The 21,686-nt window shown below is 35.5% G+C and overlaps 5 protein-coding genes across 6 annotated transcripts; 3 read left to right on the top strand and 2 right to left on the bottom strand.

Annotated features, from left to right (window-relative positions):
- The first annotated feature begins 1,946 nt into the window (after positions 1-1,946).
- On the top strand, positions 1,947-2,754 carry LOC110412993 (uncharacterized). Its single transcript, XM_021423671.2, has one exon. The coding sequence runs from the start codon at positions 1,996-1,998 to the stop codon at positions 2,521-2,523; it is 528 nt and encodes a 175-aa protein (XP_021279346.1). The 5' UTR covers positions 1,947-1,995; the 3' UTR covers positions 2,524-2,754.
- A 1,134-nt stretch (positions 2,755-3,888) lies between these two features.
- LOC110412994 (zinc finger, C3HC4 type family protein) lies at positions 3,889-6,076 on the bottom strand. Its single transcript, XM_021423672.1, has 3 exons — positions 5,960-6,076; positions 5,752-5,871; positions 3,889-4,349 (listed from the first exon to the last, which is right to left on the bottom strand). The coding sequence occupies exons 1-3, from the start codon at positions 5,978-5,980 to the stop codon at positions 4,233-4,235; spliced, it is 258 nt and encodes an 85-aa protein (XP_021279347.1). The 5' UTR covers positions 5,981-6,076; the 3' UTR covers positions 3,889-4,232.
- A 796-nt stretch (positions 6,077-6,872) lies between these two features.
- Positions 6,873-12,448, top strand: LOC110412177 (putative serine/threonine-protein kinase PBL28). The gene is given in 12 exon segments (XM_089782914.1): positions 6,873-7,440; positions 7,927-7,976; positions 8,066-8,731; positions 9,048-9,183; positions 9,861-9,948; positions 9,951-10,212; positions 10,524-10,747; positions 11,116-11,242; positions 11,384-11,455; positions 11,555-11,732; positions 11,861-11,993; positions 12,066-12,448. Coding segments are annotated over 10 exon segments (1,548 nt in total). The 5' UTR covers positions 6,873-7,440; positions 7,927-7,976; positions 8,066-8,646; the 3' UTR covers positions 12,309-12,448.
- Positions 12,449-12,930: 482 nt separating this feature from the next.
- Positions 12,931-15,547, bottom strand: LOC110412178 (Signal peptidase subunit). 2 transcript variants are annotated; one of them, XM_021422661.1, is made up of 7 exons: positions 15,412-15,547; positions 14,669-14,860; positions 14,490-14,537; positions 14,053-14,115; positions 13,680-13,733; positions 13,451-13,537; positions 12,931-13,333 (listed from the first exon to the last, which is right to left on the bottom strand). In XM_021422661.1, the coding sequence occupies exons 2-7, from the start codon at positions 14,792-14,794 to the stop codon at positions 13,208-13,210; spliced, it is 504 nt and encodes a 167-aa protein (XP_021278336.1). In that variant the 5' UTR covers positions 14,795-14,860; positions 15,412-15,547; the 3' UTR covers positions 12,931-13,207. The 2 variants fall into 2 exon arrangements, with proteins under 2 accessions (XP_021278336.1, XP_021278337.1); XM_021422662.2 differs by having other exon boundaries at positions 14,669-14,853; positions 15,412-15,543.
- Positions 15,548-16,807: 1,260 nt separating this feature from the next.
- On the top strand, positions 16,808-20,650 carry PDIL1-4 (PDI-like 1-4). The gene is made up of 12 exons (XM_021422474.2): positions 16,808-17,468; positions 17,783-17,912; positions 18,135-18,300; positions 18,390-18,508; positions 18,622-18,702; positions 18,871-18,957; positions 19,093-19,167; positions 19,325-19,393; positions 19,498-19,578; positions 19,671-19,805; positions 20,014-20,070; positions 20,170-20,650. Exons 1-12 carry the CDS (start codon positions 16,900-16,902, stop codon positions 20,359-20,361), a joined length of 1,761 nt encoding a protein of 586 aa, XP_021278149.1. The 5' UTR covers positions 16,808-16,899; the 3' UTR covers positions 20,362-20,650.
- The last annotated feature ends 1,036 nt before the right edge of the window (positions 20,651-21,686 follow it).

Below are 21,686 nucleotides of genomic sequence, written 5' to 3'. Positions count from 1 at the left end.
GCTGCAACTGTGATTATCATTATCTAATTTCTTAATACTGCTGATTAGTGATGATGTCAATGTTTAGGACTTTTAATTTGTTCGGTAACCTGTTACTGTACATTACTATGAGAACTAAACAAGCCAACTACCAAACCAAGTTTAACAGATATATAGAGAAAACAATGGGTTAATCTCTTATCACTTGAAGCCCCCAAACCATGAATTTTCAAAGGGTATAGAACCATTCTGGTAATTGTTTCAATGCTACATTTTAGTCTAACATTCTATAGTATTCAACAATGATTTGATAAGATGATTATCACTCCCTAAGTCAAAGTAGTTTGAAGTAATTGATTATCAAGATTTTCAAGCTAAAGTTTCTTTTATGAACAAGAGAGATTGCTCTGGATAGGAGGAGAAAAGGGGCAAGTCAAAATAAGAAATTTAATTTTTGAAAAAAAAAATTACAATTTCTAGGTAAGATTAATGCATTGGATTTCATCAAAATTCTTTAATTAAGCATGTTTGAATGAAAATAGTATTAAAATGAATAATTTTTTGGAAAGCTTTCGTATTTTTTCTATTTCATTTAAAGAAAAAAAAAATCTATATAGACAGCCTTTTAGGAGCCAAAACATGGATATGGATGCAAAGGGGCTTCAGCCTCATTGCCTAATGGAACCCAGTTACCATAGTTTGAGGTAATCATGGTCTCTCAACTATTCCTCAAGCATATAGCCAGCCCATTGAACCACTCACCCCTTTCCCCAAGGATCAACTATTCCTCTTCAAAGGAAATCTCGAGTACATTCTCGTCATGTGACTTCACTGCTGCATGGCTAAAACATGTGAAACCCTTTTAGCCCATTGATCCGAAAACAAGACTCTTGTGGACGTGTTAAATGGGCTCCTGCAGAGGGGGGGAAGGGAGGAAGGAAGAAACACAAAACAAAGCAGAAGAAGAAATAATAAAGCATGAAAAAGTGACCATGATTTTAAATATTAACATGTGGGGAAGATGTCTGCATTGATTTCAGTATTGGGTTTCTTGGGGGATGCTTTACCCTCCCTGCAATAATACTGAAAGGCAGGTGTCACAGGCTAGCCATTATAATTACTCACATCAAATATATGTGTTCTTAGACCCTTTGCTGATCCCTCAAGCTAAGCAAAACCCCATGCTTCCATTACTTTTGGGTTTCTTTTTTCATGTATAATAAAGAATACATGAAGAGAAAATCATTCAGAAACATTGTATCCTATCCATATTTTTTTGCCATGATTCAAAGCATAATATATAATTTCATGTACATGATGAGATTAGGGTATGATTTTCTTCTCACTTTGGAAAGCATGTGAGTGCATGATATATTACAATGAAGTTATAATAGTTTTTTTTTTTTATTTGATCTCAGCACTCCATGGTAGAAAAGTGTTTGAGAAGGCACTCAAAGCAGATAGAAACTTGGCTTTGAGAGTAAGTATGTAGAAGTAAAGCAAAATGATAAGCCAATGGGGATTAGAAAACAAAGAAAACCTCATAATCACCCTGCAACTCCACTCAACTTTACATTATCTTACAAAATGGAGGAAAAAGGTGAAAAAGGATAGGAGATTTTTCCATGTTGAGGCCATTAGCTGAGAAAATTAATATTGGGTCATTCAAAAAATCATGATAATTTTTTGATAAAAGATTATAATGTATAAATATTACAGAATTTCATATCGAATAAGTAAAAAAAGAATTTTAAATTTATAAATATAAAACGTAAACGTTGCTGCAAGTAATGACGTATAACACAAAACTTATATAAAAACAAATAAAATTAAAATTACTACTAAGCATGCACCTTCCATAATGTACATATTGTGCACTGATATTTCTTGGTTGACATCATAGGGCAATTTGGGAGAGCAGCTGTTTAGAAAGAATTATTCTCTATCATTTTGTTCCCACTTCAAACAGTTATGTTACCTTCACCAAAATTAAATGCCAAGCAACAACCACTTTGAATGATTTCCATCCTTATAAAAGCCATTGGAAAGCACCCAAAGTTTTTAACTCAAAAACCCATTGCTGCTTTTGCCTCTCCTCGTTCAAACAAACAACAAAAAAGAAAAGCAATGAGTCCATTTGCCTCTTGCTTGCTTCTCTTATTATCATCTCTAGCTCTTGTCTCCCTAGCCAGGGCTCAAGACAGAGCTCCCCATGGCATTGCTTACGAGAACCCCATGGCTTTCTCCCCATCAGCATATGAATTCTTCCATCCGAAAACCCGAAAGCCAGACACCAAAAACCCCTGCGCAGCTTCCAATTGCTCGCCATTGCCTATGGCAGCTCAAGTTGACTCTGCAAAAGCACTGGAACAAAGCAAGGTTTCGACGCAGCAGAAATCTGGGCATCGACTGGGAGCTGATGGGATTGCTGGCGTTGTTTTCGGTCTGGCATTTGCAGTGCTTTTGGCAATGGGTGCTTACTATGTGCTGAACACCCGTCGAGCTAATGCTAACCGAGCAAACTCTGTTCAACCCGATGCCTGATGGTGTGCTTCATTTCTCCATGTATAATATAAGCTATAAGGGCTTGATAATGATAGAGCAGCAGTTGGAATTTAAGCATTTTCTTCTATCTTTTAGCAGTACTTTTCGTTCTCTTTCTCTCTGGGTTCTTCCTCCTTCCAATCTTCTGTCATGGAGTGTATTGTTTATGAATTCAAATTTGTTATATATTTGCATGATGCTTCACACATGCAGACTACAAATTTAGTGTCTGATCAATCAGATTCTGCTATGTTTATCATCACAATCATTCAAGGCAATGGCAGACACAAAACTTATAGGTCGTGAAAGTCAAAGGAAGAGATCATTGAGGTTATGCCCATAGTAATTGGATGCATTATGGGAAATTATACATAAATTGAATATAAACGTCCGAAACCTGGAAAGATCTACAGGAACAGGTAAAAAGCTACAACATTTTACTGTATAATTCCCTCATTTTATACTCCAAATTACTTAGTTTAATTTTTTATTTATTAATGCACAATGAACTATACAAATTTCACAAAAATAGATAAAATATGTTTAGTTCATAAAACAAAAAGTAAAAATTATTTCATGATTTTGTTCGTTTGGTTGGCTAAAGTCATATAGAGGAATGTATAAAGATTAAACTTTTAAACTCCAACAGTATCTTCTTGTTACGTTATATAATAACACGAAATCGAGACAGAACATTTCTGTTCCAATTAAACGCCCTACGCCGGTGGAGTAGCTATAGCTGAACTACTTTTCATTCATTTCCAAAACTACTCTCTACTGCCAGAACAAAAGACAAATAATATTTTGATGCTAGGAACTGAACCACTCATGCAGCGGGGGATTGGGCGTTTGATAAGAACTAAACCACTAGGGATTAGGTTTGATATGAAGAACTAAACCACCATTGGTTATGTTTAGGAACATGAATTTAGTTACATAATCCTATTTCAAATCCCAAATCCTGTTTCCAGAGTCAAGTTTCCATTGCCCTACCTAAGGGATCAATTACATATCCAAGGATAGAAGGAGCTAATTACCAGGGACAGTAAAGCCTGATCAAAGCCACTGCTCTCACTCGAGAGGAGACTATTGCAAGTGCGTAGGCAATGGGACAAAGCTCGGGCAGATGGTAGTTGACACAATGTAGCATTTGGGGAGATGAGGAGCAGTATCATCATATGTGTGATTCAAAGTTCCAGGACAGCGGCGGTCCGGCTTACTGCCTCAAAGGGGGTGGTACCTAGTTCTTCCAAACTTAATTAAATAGTAGCAAGTATCATCTACTTCAAACAATATTTCCTAGAAACCAGATCTTCCACAAAGTATTGCAGTTATGGCCAACTAGAATCAGCATACACCATAGTATCCATGAGAAGCAACCTTCTTGATCCAATTAATAATCAAATGTTTGTAAAGAATGAAATCGTATCAAGCATGGGGCAGGGATGAAACAAATGTTTGACAGTTTAGACAAAACAATCTACTCCTCAAACATTGAAGTCCTAGGAAGAAGGAAAAGAAATGAAGATATACCAGGAAAATTGCATTTTCCATTATAATATGTTATGTATTACAACATAGCACAGCCCCAGGATGCATGCCCCCTTTCAAAAGATTTAGAGAGATAGAACTGAGTGCAAGCCATTGCATGCAATAATATGAAAAAAATAGACACATCAGAAGTTGACTGTAAAATTACTCCAAATCATCTACCATCCACGTGAACTAATGGACTCAATTACTGGCACAAATATATGGTCCACAGCTTTGTTCCATAGAAGAGCAAACTCTGAGCGAGATTTCTTTCCAAATATGGGCTCTTTCATCTGGAAGAAGTTCAACAAAAAACTATGAGAATTTAAGCACTAAGCGCTGAAAACAAAACAAAATTTTACTTGTGAAAGCAAAAACTGCTTGCTTAGCAATTTTAGGCTAATAGATCCATCATTTCAGGAAGGTTAACCATTTGTTTCAAATAAGTATGTTCCTTTCTTCCAATAATTCCACTTGCGATATACTGCAAAACCACACAAATAGATCTAATATCTATTCAAATCACAAGGCATATGACCTTAAACATAAGGTTCTATCTATTTTTTCTTCATTAGAAATTATCGACGTGATAGGAGTTCGAAGAAAATGGTTATTAAATTGGGTGATAATACTGCTAAAGATATTTGGTTGTTTCCACATTTTTTAAAAAGTTTATAAGACATATTTGGCAATACATTCCCCTTCTAATTAAACAATTAACTAGATTGTTGATAACATTCTAGATGAGATTGCTCAACTTTGTGTGTTTAAGATGCAAGTCTGTACCAGTAGAAACTAACATGATTAAACTGGTTAAAATATAATATCAAAATGGTTCAATTTCTTATGCTAGCTGCAGCCAGGAATTCTAGACAGTCTAATCACCAAGTTCAATCATTATTTTTTGAAGCATTGACAGATATTAAGAGCTAAATTTTGAACTTCAAATTTTGAAGAATACGACAACATGCCCCGATCCCCTACATCAAAGCCCATAGAAAATAAATACTAGAAAGTAAGCAACTCTGCATTCCTCACAAGTTCTCTTCCGTTCAATTTCAATTCTTGGAAAGAACAAGATAAAGGAGAAAGAAAAAAGAAGCTTATAAAATAAAGACAAGAAAGCCATTACCCCTTATTTCTTTTGATAACCAAGTATAAGACAAAGTCAATAGTTTTCCTTAAACATTATTCCCATTGTTTATCACTAGAGCTAAAGCACAAGGAATTCGTAACACTTTTCACCTGCATTAACTACAACATGGTTACTTGTTCTACAGAAACCGTGACGCATTGGCTTAATCAGTTCAAAAGCCATACAAGATTGGTGTAAGCCTTCCCAATGACCTTCACAATCATTATTATAGCAAAAAAGAAAAAGAAATTGCAGCAATGGCCTATCCCTCATTAATTCATTGGTTATAAATTCCTCAAAACTTTCAATTATTGTTCACATACAAGTTTCCTTTTTTTTCACCCAAACTAATAATAAAAAAATACAATAAAATAGAAATAATGGCATAACAGAGTAATCAAGAAAGTTCCTTCTCCTACACATACAACCAAATTATAAGAACAAGCTTACCACTTGATTTTTTTTTTCTCAGTAATACTACGAACATTAATCAATTTCTCTAGGGTTCAGATAGCTAACGACACAAGTAAAATTCAACGCTGGAAACGGAAAAAGGGGACCTGAGATTGAGAAGCCAGTTGAGATTGATGATCCGAAATAGATTCGTAGATGCGTTTCCGTTGCTCGAATACTACGATCCCCGTCAACGCGCTTCCTAGTGCAGCGCCAAGCAACCGCTCCTGCATTTTCCATCAACTATCAGAAACTAAAAAGAAGAAATTAGTAAAGCAAGGAATTAGGGTTTTTGGATTCGATTTGTTAGGGAACCTGAGCGATAACGCTGATCATGGTCAGAATTTTTGCGTCGGATTTGGGGATTCTTTTACATTCAACTGATCTTGGAAAAATTTGAAGATGATATGCTCTGAATTTGGATTACTGAGGCCCAAAAAGAAATGGACTAAGGCCCAATAGACCCATTTAAATAAAAATAAATAATCAATTATAAGAATTAAGTTAAAAAATGAGATTTCAAACTTGAAATTTTTATTTCGAAAATAACATGTAATTACCATTTAAATTAGATATTCGATTATATATTTTTTGATTTTGAAAGAACGAGAAATTTAAATTTGAAATAATGAATCATACATCAATTATTGAGTTATAAACTCAAATAAAATACATGAACTTATAAAATTATAAAGTTCTTAAAATACATGTATGGGATGAAATGAGACAGACAATAGTTTGCCCTTGGACCTCCTTCCTCCACATTCTATATATCTTTGATTTGTCTTTGACTCTTACCCATCCAAGTGTAGAACAATTGGCATTACCAACATGACAAGATCAACAACTTTAACTGTTTGATCCATTTTCTTTGGAAGAAATCAGGAGTTCAATTTTGGGTAATTTTCCATTGATTGCTAGAATGAAGCCATGGCCTGATTGGTGATGGCCATGTTTGGAAAAGAGAAGGGTTGGTGGAGGAGTTTACATGGACCCCCCTCCCTCCCTCCCTCCCTCCCTCCATAAAAAGAACTGTAATGGCAAAGGAAGGGTGTGCTTGCATTGCATGTGAGCCGCTGTCAGCGCCCCACATCACAGTTTCCCTCATGTGATTGTCTCAGCTGCTGTACCTGCAAATATTGTTGCAAGCTGCAAACTATTTAACCAATGGTCCCTTTCTCATTTCAACTGCTCATTCCAACCATGTGTCCCCAAACCCTCCTGATTAGGACTTATCATCTAAACCCTGCAAGGGGGGAAAAAAGAAATTTATTGTCTTCCATTGTGATAACAGTGTAACCCTAGGGTACCCTACCCTTCCCATCAACTGGACAAGTTTTACAACATCTTTCCCATGTTCCTCCCACAGACACAAAGACAAAATATGCACTCTAGTCTGCACTCACTCTAGTACTGTTGAAAAAGTTTTGAGGGAAAACAGAAAGTAAGATGTTGCACATGGAAAACGAGATTAACTTGGAAGTGAAATGTTGACTAGTGATTTATTTGTCTTTATAAGTTTAAATCACCAACTGGCCTCTGGAAGTAGACCAACAGTTGTTTTGTGCCTCATAGGAACATCCGGGTCCTACTTAGAAAGATTTGTGTGAGACAATTAATTATATTGTGAGCTTCTGTTCTTTGCTGCTTGTTGGAAGTCTTCCATTTCTTCAATGCATACCTACAAAAAGAGGCCTCTGGGAACTGTAAAAAGTTAGCCGTACTAAGCCAAGATAAAAGAAGCTTTTGTTCCTGACTTGATAACTCTGTCTGCAGGGCATGGACAGCTTTAAATGGTACGTATTCTATAATTGTTTTCTGCTTCTGGGTGTTGCTGGGTACTTTGCGTTTTTTGGTATAGACATTCTGTCAATGGTAACTTCACCTTGGAACAGATTCCTGCAAAACAGCTTCAATGGAAAATGTTATGTCACTGTAATTCATCACTTTCTTAGTTGCTCTTGCTTTGTCCAGAATCAGTTGCTGGGAATTTTAAATTCCCTGGTTAAACTGGAAAAAAGCAAAGTGCTTATCGTTTCTTTATCCACAGAGTGCTGAGAATCAGACTTGTAACTTTTTTGTCTACATCCTGTCTTTATGCTTTTGGCCTATGGTATTGCTTTCTTCAAACAAAACCCATAAATCTTTTGAAGATTTAGGTGGAAATCATTAGATTATGTAGCTTGGAGATATCAGTATTAAGAGGTTATATTCATTTCTGAGGATGGTCTGATCTGGTCTGGCAAGCATTTTTCTTGGCTGACAGTTGACCACTTTTTTAGATTCTCTCAGGGAATCTTTTGGGATTTGGCAGCCAAATGGAGAGATACAGGCATGAACATTGTTGGCCGGTTAACAAAACCAGAGATAACTATATCTGTCCACTTCAATAACGACAGCATTTGTTTTGCCCTTCTGCAGCTGCTCTTTTTACTCGCTTAGCTGGAATTTCAATAAAGAGAAGCATTATTGTTCAATCGGACATTTTTGATGCAAAACTCCCAAAAGAGTAGCTTTTTCTAGTACCCATCCAGCTCACTGATATACACAGTTTGAATTACCAGAAAGTAACATAGAAATTTGTGCTAATGAGTACCATACCTCTTGTCACCGTGCAGATAAGTACCTCTATTACCATTAATTTACTCTTGCTGAAGCTTCCTATCTTCCATTCCAACAAGACTGTTCATTTTCTTATGAATGTCCTTTACTCATCTGGTTACTTTTGATTGAAGGTTTATCTGTCTTTTTCTACAATTTTATGATAAGAAAAGGCTCCTTTTCTGAGGGTTGTTGCATGGTTACTCAGGAACTGCTATTATAAATGTTTTACTGATATGAACCTGTTGCTACAGTTTTGTTCTCAATGATGCAACTATAAATCCTCAACTGATAGAAGAATTGACAATAGGTTTATATATTTCAAGGGATGAGGGATTGCTTCTGAGAATTTGATGTGATTCTGGTTAGAGTGGCCAGAAAATGTTTGGTGACTGTTGACAATGCTCTTGTTCTGGTGGCAGCGGCTGCCACTGCTTTTACTGGTTCAACTTTTGGAACCCAACTGTCTAAGTCACAAGCTCCACAGTAAGCTTTCTTTGTTTTCTTTCAGAATAGCAGTTTTTAACTAGCCATGAACTTGAAAACTGTAGCTGAGAGATTAGGACCTCCAAACTCTTCATTTGTTAGAATTGCCAATGATTCTTTGATTATTGCATTTTGCACTTATACCCTCTAAGTGCCAAAAGATGCTTGAGTTAGTAATTTGGCTGGACTGGATATGCCAGAGTCCCTTGACTCATTCTTAATATTGTCTTCTTTTTCTTTTTTTTTTTGGTTTTGACCATAATGAGACACTATGAAGATTGAGATTGAAAGATACTTGATTGTTCGTTTGTGGCAGCTGAAGGTTTACTCATTTGCAAGAGCACAGTTCCTAGTCCTCTACAAACCAGCAGTAGATTTGGGAGGTTCCCCTACCTGAGGCAATGGGCGTATGTCAATTGTTATCAACCAGAAGATGTAAATGTTGTTTCCTTGTAAGCTCCCTTTCTTCATCCTGCTTATATAGACACATAAATGCCCACTTTCCCACATGCATGTTCATTTGTTTTATGCAATTCCTTTGGAATTTCTGTCATTTTGATGGTGATATATCATAACATGTTAGAATACAGAACTTAATAGGATGCTTTCTAACCCTGTATATTGCGGCAAACAAGCGCAAGCAATACAATACAACAATAATGAACGGACATGAAGATGATAATAGGATGGATTAAGACACCAGGTCTCAAGCAAGCACTGGAGAATATCTTTCTCCATTTGTTGATTGTCTCTGTCATGGAAATGCTTTCATGTCTGCATGCATACAAATCAACTACAGATATTGTTGCAACATGTGTAATTAGTTTTCTTCACAAATACTAGGAATGGTTTCAGAGGACTTAGTTAGTGCCGGCTTTCATATTAGTAGCAACATAACACTTTATTTTCTTTGGTGTTGCCTGGTTGAACACCTGAATTGTTTTTTGATGGTGGTAGCCATGTTTCAACTCTTCGTTCTTTCATCTGTGGTTTGATACAATTAGAAGAAAATTTAGTTTCATCTAAGAATCTAAAGACTGCATCAAGTTATGGCAAGCTGTTTCCTCATTTCATTGTGCTTAAACTAAAATATTTGTAATAATTATCCCGGGATCCTATTCTTGCTCAGGATTCCTGGAATCTCTTACATCTCTCTTCCAAGTAGATTAATTCAGTTCTTCTCTTTTGCTCCAAATTTCGTCCCCTCAACTCTCCAATTCAATCCCAAGAGAAGCTCTCTAAATCAAGAAACAGAAGGATTGCAGCTTCAGTTGATGGGGAAAATGGTGTTCCAACACTCACACCTTTGCAAGCAGGTGATAAGAAACCAAGAAAACAGACAATTGCTGCCATAATTGGTGGTGCTAGTGCTGCTCTGCTTGTGGTGATCATTCTGGTGCTTGTGTATATCTGCTTGATGCGTGTTAAAAGACTCATGAGGAGAACATCTGAGACAGCATCTTCCATGCCATCTCCTACTGGTATGTCAATCTTCTTGGCATTGATGCAGAACATATGAGGCTTAGAAGTTTCCAAACTTTTTTATTGAATTAATATTGCATCATAGAAAAACATACTCACAGTTATCAAACAGTAGAAACATAATCATTCCCTCTTGTGTTACCACAATTAGCTGCCTTTAAGGATCTTGAACTAGCATGCTTCTGCAAAATGATGACTGCAAATTTGTCATCCAGGTTATCTGGCCTGGATTTGGTATATGACATGCTTCTTTCTGAACTATAAGGTACATTTTAATAGCAAAGTTTCCCTCCTCTCTCTTTCTGAGCAGTTGAGTTGGGAAGAGTTAACACTTCCCACTATGCTGGCGCTCCATCTCAAAATTTAAGGCAACTAACAATGTCAGAGCTGGAACATGCTACACAGAACTTCTGTCAAAGTAATATCATTGGTGAAGGTCGATTTGGTTTAGTCTATAAAGGACTACTTCAAGATGGAGCTATTGTTGCCATCAAAAGATGCTTAAGCACCCGGCATCATTGTTTTCTTCATGAGGTAAAAATATCTATGCCATACTGATGCTGGAGAGCCTTGAAGATGTTCAATCTCCAGCTTTATAATCCTGGAATCAGGTTAAGATTAGCTAGGAAAGAATATCAGTGAAGTAACTGAATCTCAAGAAGAAAGAAGATAAACCAAAACAAACTGCACCCTATAATCTGTCAATGTCGTTATCTCAAGGGGAGGATGGTAACATTTTCATAAATTTCAAGCCAACAAAGAAAAAAACCAAATACTATATATCTAAACATAGTATCAAAATCACAGTGTATGTACTAAACCCAGAAATGATCTTTCTTAGTATCTAGGAAACAAGGCCAGTGGCAGAACTCATGGTTGTTCTTCTCTGGGTTGCAATGCAGGTAAAGCAAATAGCTCAAGTCAACCACAAGCATCTTGTCAAGCTTGTTGGTTACTGTGGTAATAGCCACCAGCAGTTTCTTGTCTATGATTATATCCCTAATGGAAATGTTGGAAATCACCTATATGGTAATGTTTCTTTCATATATATATATATATATATATATATATATATATATGTATATATTCATGAATCAACATTTTTCACTGTGCAAGAATTAATCCTGAGGTGCAACTGTTGTATCTCTTTTTCCCTGTTCCTTTTTCCAGATAGTGAAGGTTCACCTACTGGAAAACTAAACATGAGGCAGAGGTTATTAATTGCTCTAGGTGCAGCCAAAGGTGTGCATTCACCAGCTTTAATGTGCAACCCCACTTGCTTTCTCTCATGCAAAAGCTATGACTATTGGCTTTCTCAACAGCACTTTTTATTTGGACCAGGACTTGAATATCTTCACAGTTTGGCTCCTCCTCTCCTGCACATGCATTTCAAAAGTAGCAATGTTCTTCTAGATGAAAACTTTACAGCCAAGGTTTCTAATTATGGGTTGTCCAAGTTGGTGTCGGAGGATCATCTTCACGCATCATCTTCAGCCATTGATTGCTTTCTTGACCCAGGGTATGCAAACAATCCCCTCTTTGAAACCCCATTGCATACTTGATGAAATTCGTTTGTATGTATGTTTTGAACTCGAAAGACTTCCCATACTTGGGTCCCAGTTTCATCTCCCTATTCTTTGTCTGAAGGTTGTATTCATCAAAGAAATTTTCAGTGCAAAGCGATGTTTACAGCTTTGGGGTCTTCTTGCTGGAGTTGGCTAGTGGACGTGAAGCTCATTGCAGAGATCAGCCAAACCCAGAACCAAGTTTGATAATGCAGGTCTGCATTACCTACAGCAACATTGTTCTGTCATTCCATTCTTACAGAAACTTCTTTTGATTTGTTTTGAAGGCCATGGAGAACAACAACCTTGTCGAGTTTATTGATGAGACCTTAGGGGACAAATCAATGAGCGGTGCAAAGCAGGTGATGGAGTTGGCATTGCAGTGCTTGGATATTAGTCCTAGAAGACCATCCATGAAAAGAATCGTCGAAGAGCTAGAACGAATTCAGGAGAAAGAAATTGGTCGTTTGCACTTGGAATTGGGAGAGGAGAGTGGTGCAGTAACACTGGGGAGCGAGCTCTTCAAATGAGCTCTGTCTGTCTGCCATCATTCTTTTATTGAATTCATTTGATTGTAATTAGGAGACACTCACAAGCAAATTCATTTTTGTAAAACAACTGTTCTAAAGAAATTTAATCAAATCAAAGTGCTATACGTTTTTATCTTCTATTTTCATTTTCATTTTTCACCAAAGATGTTTGTCCAACAAATAACTTTGTCTTGATAAGGAAATATATTTATTAAGATTGAAAATCTTATTTCTTTCGAAACATTGGACATAATATTCATCTCTATTTCATTTAAAATGTAACATTCTCTTTCATCCAATCTGACGATAATCCTTGATCATCTTATTGACCTCTACTGACCTCGTTGTGATAACGTTGATATAAGTCAAATTTAGATTATATATGCTCTAGTACTTTGTCACAAAACTATTGCTTTCTAAAAATCCAACCACATAAGATGTACAATACTCACGATTATAAACTTTTCACAATCCCGTACTTATCAATATTTGTGAATAAAATACCTTATCTGTTTGCTTTTCAATGTAAAAATACCCATCGTTTATCTATTACTTCACCTGTTTCTGGAACTATATAATTTCCGGTTGTGGGTTCTGGATTTAGTCAAAAGAACAATGCATCTTAAATGCAAAATTAATTTCAATTCAGGCCCTAGAATCCAAAGGTTTAGCAACCAAAAAGCCAAGGTGTTTTATAAGGTTGGGAAGTAGTCATTTCCTCACTGTCTCAAGCATGAAGTGTCAATGTTTCAAATTATCTTAATTCAACCGAGCTGTAATGTCCCCATATAAAGGAGAGGCTGCATCTCAAGTTCTCTGATACAGCTGAGCTATAGCATCCGGCATATTGAGAAGGCTAAAGTTACAGCAACCTCAGAAAAATACACCCAAGAAAAACCTTATCTATATTCCTCTGGCAAACTATAACCGGTCATGACTAATTTGTCGGCAAACATCTTTCCAGTCTTAGGCATAACATGCCAATGCAATGTCAAGTTGAATTTTTTGCCACGGAGATTGTTTCCCTAGATAAGGAAAGATTAAGGAAAAGCGACAATCAATTCTCTGTTGCATTAAAGCCCTAATTAATTTGTGTAAATCTAGATAAACAATAACAAGCTACTTCATCTTAATGGGCATACCTGATCAACAAAACGATATTTGTTTGAGGTGTGGATCCAAAACTTTGCATGCTCTTTGGCAGGTATTATGGCATCCCAAAGTGATACCTATAAGATACCATGTCAAAAAAGATTAATTAGAGAAAATAGTTTCTGCTAACACCCAAAAATAAACGGCCTCAGCCTCAGATATTGTGATCTGGGTCAGAGACAGCTCAAACAGGTAATAACCAGAGTCATTCAACCTTACCTGATTCAAAGAATTCTTAGGGGTTTCGTACTCAGCTGCTACAAATATGAAGACCTGTGATAATATTTAAAATTAGCTTCAAATGATGAATAATTATGACAAAAGAAAAACTGACTGCAAAAAGGGAAGCCTAAGAATATCACCACCCATCAAAAATGGAATTGTTCAAGTATAAATAAGAACTTTTAAATTACATAAAAAATAAAAGAAAATAAAAAGAAGAAAGCATCCAAATAGAATCAGAATGAAAGTTCTTCTCAAAGTCCATTGTCAAAAAGTATTATCTCATGCACCAATCATATTTACAATGGAAGAAGCAAATTACAAAACATTCTAACAAAAGAAAATATAAAGATCTATGAAGTAGAAAAACCTGTTTTGTGTTCCATGTAAACAATGACTGCAAATCAGCTGATATGTTCATCGTCAAGCTGACCTACATAAGTCAAAAGCATTTACTTAGAATTGACCCAAAACTAATAGTAGTTAAGTAATCAGGGATGCAGAATAAAGGCCAAACTATGGCTGAAAAATAAGAGAATATGAACTCAATGAACAGATTGACAAGTATGGGGGAGATGGTGGGAGGGGATAAAATATACATAATCAAGCAGTTCCTATACCAAACACGATTTAACAAGTGACTCGAAACGATAGTTTCCAAATGAAAGATAGTGACATGGAATTAATAGAGAAATTTATAAAGCTCTTTGCAGTCCATAAAAGACCCTCCAATCTAGCCCCAAACAGAATTTCACAAATTAGCCGCCCAAATATATAATGTTAAGCGAAAAAGGAAAGGTACATTACCTCATCATTCCCCTGTGGCTGCTTCTGGAACCAATTAATGTTCATAATCTACAGTCAAACCCAACAAAGCAAAAATCAGAGATTAAAAAAAATGAAACAATCCAAAGGGTTTATAAAAAACAGAATGAATCATCAATCTGAACATGCATCCAGGTACGAGTATGTGAGTAAAAATGGACCTGGATTTCTGCAGAGGAAGAGGGAGTGTTGAGGTTGTCTGAGAGAGACGCCATTCCGCACATTAGTGCCAGAATTGTCACAGCAAATGTTAGCAGAGCATTTAATCTGTACCCAAATGAATGCATCTTTCCTCTTCCTTTACTTTGTCTACTCCTACTGCTCCTCAGCTTCCAGTTCAGTTTCTCTGTTTGCTAGGATTTCAAGCATAATAAACCAACAAAAGTGAGACAAAAATCTAGCAGAGTTTACCCTAATACTACTAGACATTCCACAATGACTTAAGTTATAATTATTCCAAATTAATCCTTCCTAAATCTACATCAATTAACAAAAAAATTAATTCAGCAAAAGTCATCACCAAAAGAAAAAACCCAAAATTAAGATCAATCAAACTAGGGTTTTCGAATTTTGAATTGGGTCAGGGAAGAGAAAAACAGAATAAAACTTCAAATTGCCTACAGACAAGATCAACGGAAACGCCCAAGAAATACACAGATAGAAGAAATTGAAAACACTAAAAGTCTAAAACCATAAAATCTGGGGAAAAAATTAGCGAAATAATATTCCAAAAAAATAATTGAAACCAGCATTCAGTGAAGATTGAACAGATATTTTCCGATCAAAACAAAAACTGAACATTAAAGAAATTAAATAAGAACATGAAATTAGAAATCTGAAACACTAATTCAATAGAAAGAAAATTATTCAAATAAATTAAAATAAAGCGGTAAGAGAAAATTACCTTAGAGTGAAGAGCGGAAAGATGCAGCGAAGGTTAAGCGTGTTGGGAAGAAAGGAAGCGAAAGAGACAGAGTGTTTGGAAACGGGTTTTATACTGTTTTTCAATTGTTTTGGAAAAAGAGGGCGGAAATGAGATTTCCAAGTCTTCTTTGGTAAAAGTGGAAATAACGGAGGAAAGAGGCTGACCCGTGACCCGTGAGCCAGTGTCGCGGGTCACCCGAGAAGCCGGATTAAGACCGTCGGGTTTCAACTAGTAGTAATTTTTAATTAATGAAAAAACATTGGGATTTGGTTTATGATTTTATTAATATTTTATTTTTTTATTAGTAAAAAGAATTAAACACTTGTATGTTAAAAAATTTAAAATTTTAATATAAAATATATCCAAAAAAAATAAAAATAAAGTGAGACAAATATTTGGAGACAAAAGAATATTAAACTTTTCTTATTTCAAAATTTTATTTTTAAAATTTAAAAAAATATTTGATTTGATTTGATTTTAATCAATGTATTATTTCTTGAAAGTGTATACATTATATACTTGATAAATTAGAGAATAATTCAATTAACAACATTAATGTTATGAATAGGGTTGTCCAATTATAGTTAGGCAATTCCCTAAACACAACTATAAGCTTTACTCATTACTTCAAGCTCTAAATTTAGGCGGACTTTCATCATTATATTATTACATATAGACATACTCATATATAATAAATAACATATATTATATGTAGTTATTGTATGCATGAAAATAATAATTTTTATTTTCCTAATATCAAATCTCCAAATAAACAAACATATTTAAAAAGATTATTTAAATTATACAATTTACATTTAACTGTTTTTATTGTAATAATATATCTAGATACTTTATCATTATATATCTTAAAACTAAATCATGAAACCAACTTGTGTCATGTCAAATTTGATATTACAAATGTTATGTTTTGATATTAAAAATTTGAATCGATAATAGAATTGATTCTACATTAATTTTAATATGAAACGAAGGGGATTTTATGACTATATATTTTTAATAATTATAAATTTCTCAGTATTTTGATTGAATTTCTGATTTATGTTAAATTGAAAACAAAATACTAGTACTATCTATTTATTTATTTTTATTTTAGTAAATGCATATGGACTTAGTTTTAAGATAAAATATTGCACATTTGAGAGATTAACATTAAAAAAAATGGAGCATTTTCTCACAACTTTCTGATTTAATTATTGTAAATATTGTAATAAAAAAAGTCAGAATCCAGCGAGATCCACGTCCTTGATTTGATCTGGACATAAGCTAATCTTGTCAGAACAGTTAAGGGCAAACTGAAAACGACGACGTTGCCATCAGTTCTTGACCTTTGGCTCAGATTTGACTTCCCCTCTATTTCCTTCCTACACTATAAACCCTACTCAGATCTCTTTTTCTGTTTCTCATCACCGTTTCCGATCTCTCACGAATTCCCCAATTTGGCAAGAAATGACGTCGTTTCGGTGCTTTTTGGTTCTCTCCCTCATTTCTCTCCTCCTTTTCTCAACTCTCCCTTCCTCGTTCTCCAAGACCACCACTAAAAACGACGACGTGGAAGACGACGAGGATCTCCGCTTCCTCCAAGAGACGGAAGGGAAAAGCGACGCCGCTTCACACTCTCATTTCAACGAGGAAGACGACGGCCAGTACACCGACTTAGACGACGATGACTTCGGAAACTACCACGATTTCGACGACTCCGATTCGGGTCCGTACAAGGAGCCGGAAGTCGACGACAAAGACGTCGTCGTTTTGAAGCAAGGAAACTTCAGTGATTTCATCGAGAAGAACAAGTTCGTGATGGTTGAATTTTACGCGCCATGGTGTGGGCATTGCCAGGCGTTGGCTCCGGAATATGCGGCTGCGGCTACGGAGTTGAAAGGAGAAGGAGTGGTGTTGGCCAAGGTGGATGCTACGGAGGAGAATGAGCTGTCACAAGAGTATGACGTGCAAGGTTTTCCGACTGTTTATTTCTTTGTTGATGGAGAGCACAAGCCTTATCCTGGTGCTAGAAATAAGTAAGTTGAAATACACATTGGCCTCTAATTATTTAGAGTTGGTTTTCAGATTTTGGATCATGGGTTTCGATTATCTGTTGTTTGGAAGAGGAGAAGCATTTTTTTTTTAAATAATTGTGTTTGAGTTGGAGAGGTAATTTGGTTTTGGTTAATTATGAAAAAAAAGAAGAAAAATTAGAATTTTCTGTTTAGTTTCTAATATGGGTTCATGTCTTAATCAATTGTCTTTATTGGTAGGTATGGAAGTTTAAATTATTTTCTTTTTAATTTAAAAATAGGAGGAGAGACTAATGATTTTTTTCATTGAAATTCAGGGAAGCTATAGTGACCTGGATTAAGAAGAAGATAGGACCTGGAATATACAACATTACTACCTTGGACGATGCTGAACGCATATTGACTTCTGAAACTAAAGTTGCCTTGGGTTACTTGAACTCTTTGGTGGTATGATTTACCTTTGTCTTATTATGTTATTGTAGTGTATTGTATTATCATTAGAGTAGAGTGACTTCAGTATGTTGTCTATTAGACCTGCTGGTTCAATCCATACCTTTGGATTGTGATTCATTGTTTTGAGTCATATTCCGTCTATCAATGTTTAACATAAATAAACCTGTTTCTCAGATGATGTTGTAATTCAGATTTGGCCTGTTCTAATGACAACAGGGTCCCGAGAGTGAGGAGCTCGCTGCCGCTTCAAGACTCCAAGATGATGTCAACTTCTATCAAACTGTGAATCCTGATGTGGCAAAGCTTTTCCACATAGACCCTCAAGTTAAACGCCCTGCTTTGGTCTTGCTTAAGAAGGAGGCTGAAAAAATAAGCCACTTCGGTTAGTTTCTAGACATATGTAATTTTGGTTGGAAATCTTGATCCATCTGGCTCAGGGGCATTTTTATATCCAGTTTTTTCATCTTGCAGATGGCCAGTTTGTCAAGACTGCAATATCTGAGTTTATATTTTCCAACAAGCTTCCTTTGGTTACCATATTTACTAGAGAAAGTGCCCCTTCAATTTTTGAAAGTTCAATAAAGAAACAGGTATGCATTTGCATTTCCTCCTACTGTGAACTTTTGGACAGCATATGCCTTGAATTGAGCTTTAAATCATTTCTACAATTATCTTATTAACACATAAGAATCTTTTCTTGAAGCTGTTGTTGTTTGCCACGTCAAACATTTCTGAGAAGGTTATCCCAGTATTCCAAGAAGTGGCAAAACTTTTCAAGGGAAAGGTAACTTATACTGTCTATATAAAATAATAATAATTCTTGAGTATTGAATGTGCAGATTTTGTTAAACTATTGAAGTGTACCATGTCGGAAACATCTTATTTCTCTACTACTGTAGGTGATTAATGTCAAGAATTGTTCCTAATCTGTATCTTGTATGCTTACTTGCAGCTCATCTTTGTTTATGTGCAAGTGGATAATGAAGATTTTGGAACACCTGTTGCGGATTACTTTGGTGTCAGTGGAGATGGTCCCAAAGTAAGTCTCCCTTATCCTTTCTGATCCTTTTTCCCCCTCAATTTTATATTTTTGGATGGGAGGATGGGGGGAAGACTTATTCTATATTTGCAATAAAAATTCTGTTCACTTACGGTGTTTGCTTTTATTGTACAGATCCTTGGATATACTGGAAATGATGATGGTAGGAAGTTCGTCCTTGATGGAGATGTGACATTTGATAAAACTAAGGTGGTCTTTCTCTCTCTCTCTCTCTCCCTCACCATTTTTATGTTTATCAGTCTCTCGTTGGCTGAAGTAATGTGGTTGGTAGACACTACTTATGTTTTTCAAAGACTTGTAAGAGGTAATGGTTTCTGTAAATTATAAAGTTCAACCTTTTCTGTAGGCTTTTGGGGATGATTTTTTAGAAGACAAGCTTAAACCATTCTTTAAGTCAGACCCAATTCCTGAAACTGTAAGTATCTCTTTTTTGACTGATTCACTTTATCATCATTTATTGAAATCTAACTTTCATTTTCCATTTTGTGTTTTTTGACTCCAAAATTCTATTTGGCACAGAATGATGAGGATGTGAAAGTAGTGGTTGGCAATAACTTTGATGAAATTGTTTTAGATGAGTCGAAGGATGTCCTTCTTGAGGTACTGCTGTAGCCCAATTTAGAAAAAAAAGAAGAAGCTTATTTAAATCTCTCTTTAAATGCGCTTATTCTGTTGAATGCTCTGAATTCCAGATCTATGCACCTTGGTGTGGCCATTGCCAAGCATTTGAGGCGACATACAACAAACTTGCCAAACATCTACGTGGTGTTGACTCTCTGGTAATTGCCAAAATGGATGGGACAACAAATGAACATCCTAGGGCAAAGGTAAGATTTAAATCAATCTGCACTTCCATCTGTTATAGCACTTTTTACCAGATTCACTAGTGATTTATAATACATTTTCTCCGTAAGCTTGACCACCTGAAGAAGAAATAGCGAAACAAGCTGTTTTGGTATAGAAGGATGTGATTCCAATGCTATTTTGTACTTGATCTAGCGTGAGACAATATGATAACAAGTTTTGCTTTTGCAGTCTGATGGTTTCCCCACGATTCTGTTCTTCCCAGCAGGAAACAAGAGTTTTGATCCTGTAAGTACTGTTTTCTTTCTGCCTCCATGAATCCTCATACCCTTTTCTCTCACTAAACAGTGGAATGAGTGAAATTGTTTGCATGCTGGGCATTGGCAGATAACTGTGGACACCGATCGCACTGTAGTGGCATTATATAAATTTCTCAAGAAAAATGCTTCAATCCCTTTTAAGCTCCAAAAACCAGCTTCTCCTCCCAAGGCTGAACCAACTTCGACTCCGGAAACCAAGTCTCCTGACTCCAAGGAGAGCGACAAGAGCAGCAGTGCAGATTTGAAGGATGAGTTGTAACCTGATCGGAAGGCTTCAAAGATGGGGATTTTAATGACATCCTAAGTTATGTGCCTTTTTTTTATGTGTTATCAATAGGTAGAGAGGGAATTAGCTATAAGATTGATTCAAAATAGAGTGACTAGAAAAGACAAAGAATCTCGTGGTTCAAACATCCGGCCCAGACTGCTTTCACCGAGGAAAAGAGGGAAACAAGAAAAAAAGTGTGGTGTATTGGCTTTCAACCATTGTTTCTCCTATGTATCTCTGAAACATATACTGAAGAATAAATTAGCTCCTTATTTCCCCATTTGTTATTCTGAAATACCTTAAAATAATTTCTATTTTGAAAGGGAGGATATGAATTTTGATTTTTTTTTTTAACAGAGAATTATATACTATTCAGTGAATCAAATATTGCGATGAGTGAATTTCGACATCTGATTCATTATTGAATTGATGTATCCATATAAAAAATAATTTTCTCCCATTAATGTTGACTTATTGTTAGTACATGAAGTAGATCTCAAGAATTTTTACCCCTCTTGATCTAGATCCAAGTCCTAAATTTTTAATTGGTTTAGCTTACTGGTAATGACAAAAGGGTACTCGGCGAGAGGGGCTTGGGGCGTGGGGGTTGAGCATGTGAAATCATGTGGCATGGCCCATGGGAGTTGGTACCCATCAATCAAGCATCGCGGTTCCACCGAAGTCACTAGTCATATCTTTAACGCGTACCAATCACTAATTGAACGCGGATTAATTTACTTGGTAAGGGGAAATGTTTTCCTTCGTTGTTTCGTGAGAAATATTTTAATGTTAAAATTTTAAACACCTCAGATCCATATAAAATAAATAAAAAATTAGATTAGCATACTCATTATATTTTAATATTTTCATCTCACTAATAAATATTCACTTCCCCAATAAATTAATTACCCTTTTAACGGTTAAAGTGTTCTTCTCAAAACATATTTCATGCATGGAATATATGTGACTCGTTTGATGAATTGGTTAGATTACGTAAGTATTTAAAATTAGGTTTTATTTTATTTTAAAATTTAAAATTTAAAGATAAAAATTTTAAATATTTTTAGATATTTTAAAATTACGAATTTTAAATTTTAAATTTATTTATTAATGATGTTATAATATTAATTATTAACCATGTATATGTCATGCATTTACATTTTTAATCCAAAAAAATGACCCACTTAAGTTTGCTCTTTTGCATATAAAGAAGAGGAACTTAATTTGGTTCCAGCTTATCTCAACCTTAATCTCTCTCATAGGAGTCTCATGCCAATGAATAATTAGATAGGTTATGATATTATTTATTATGAATC

Source organism: Theobroma umbraticum, unplaced genomic scaffold (assembly GCF_002168275.2).
Source record: "Theobroma umbraticum cultivar Fairchild unplaced genomic scaffold, ASM216827v3 scaffold_95.0, whole genome shotgun sequence".
Taxonomy (NCBI): Eukaryota; Viridiplantae; Streptophyta; class Magnoliopsida; order Malvales; family Malvaceae; genus Theobroma; species Theobroma umbraticum.
This window is presented reverse-complemented; position numbering and strand designations above follow the sequence as displayed.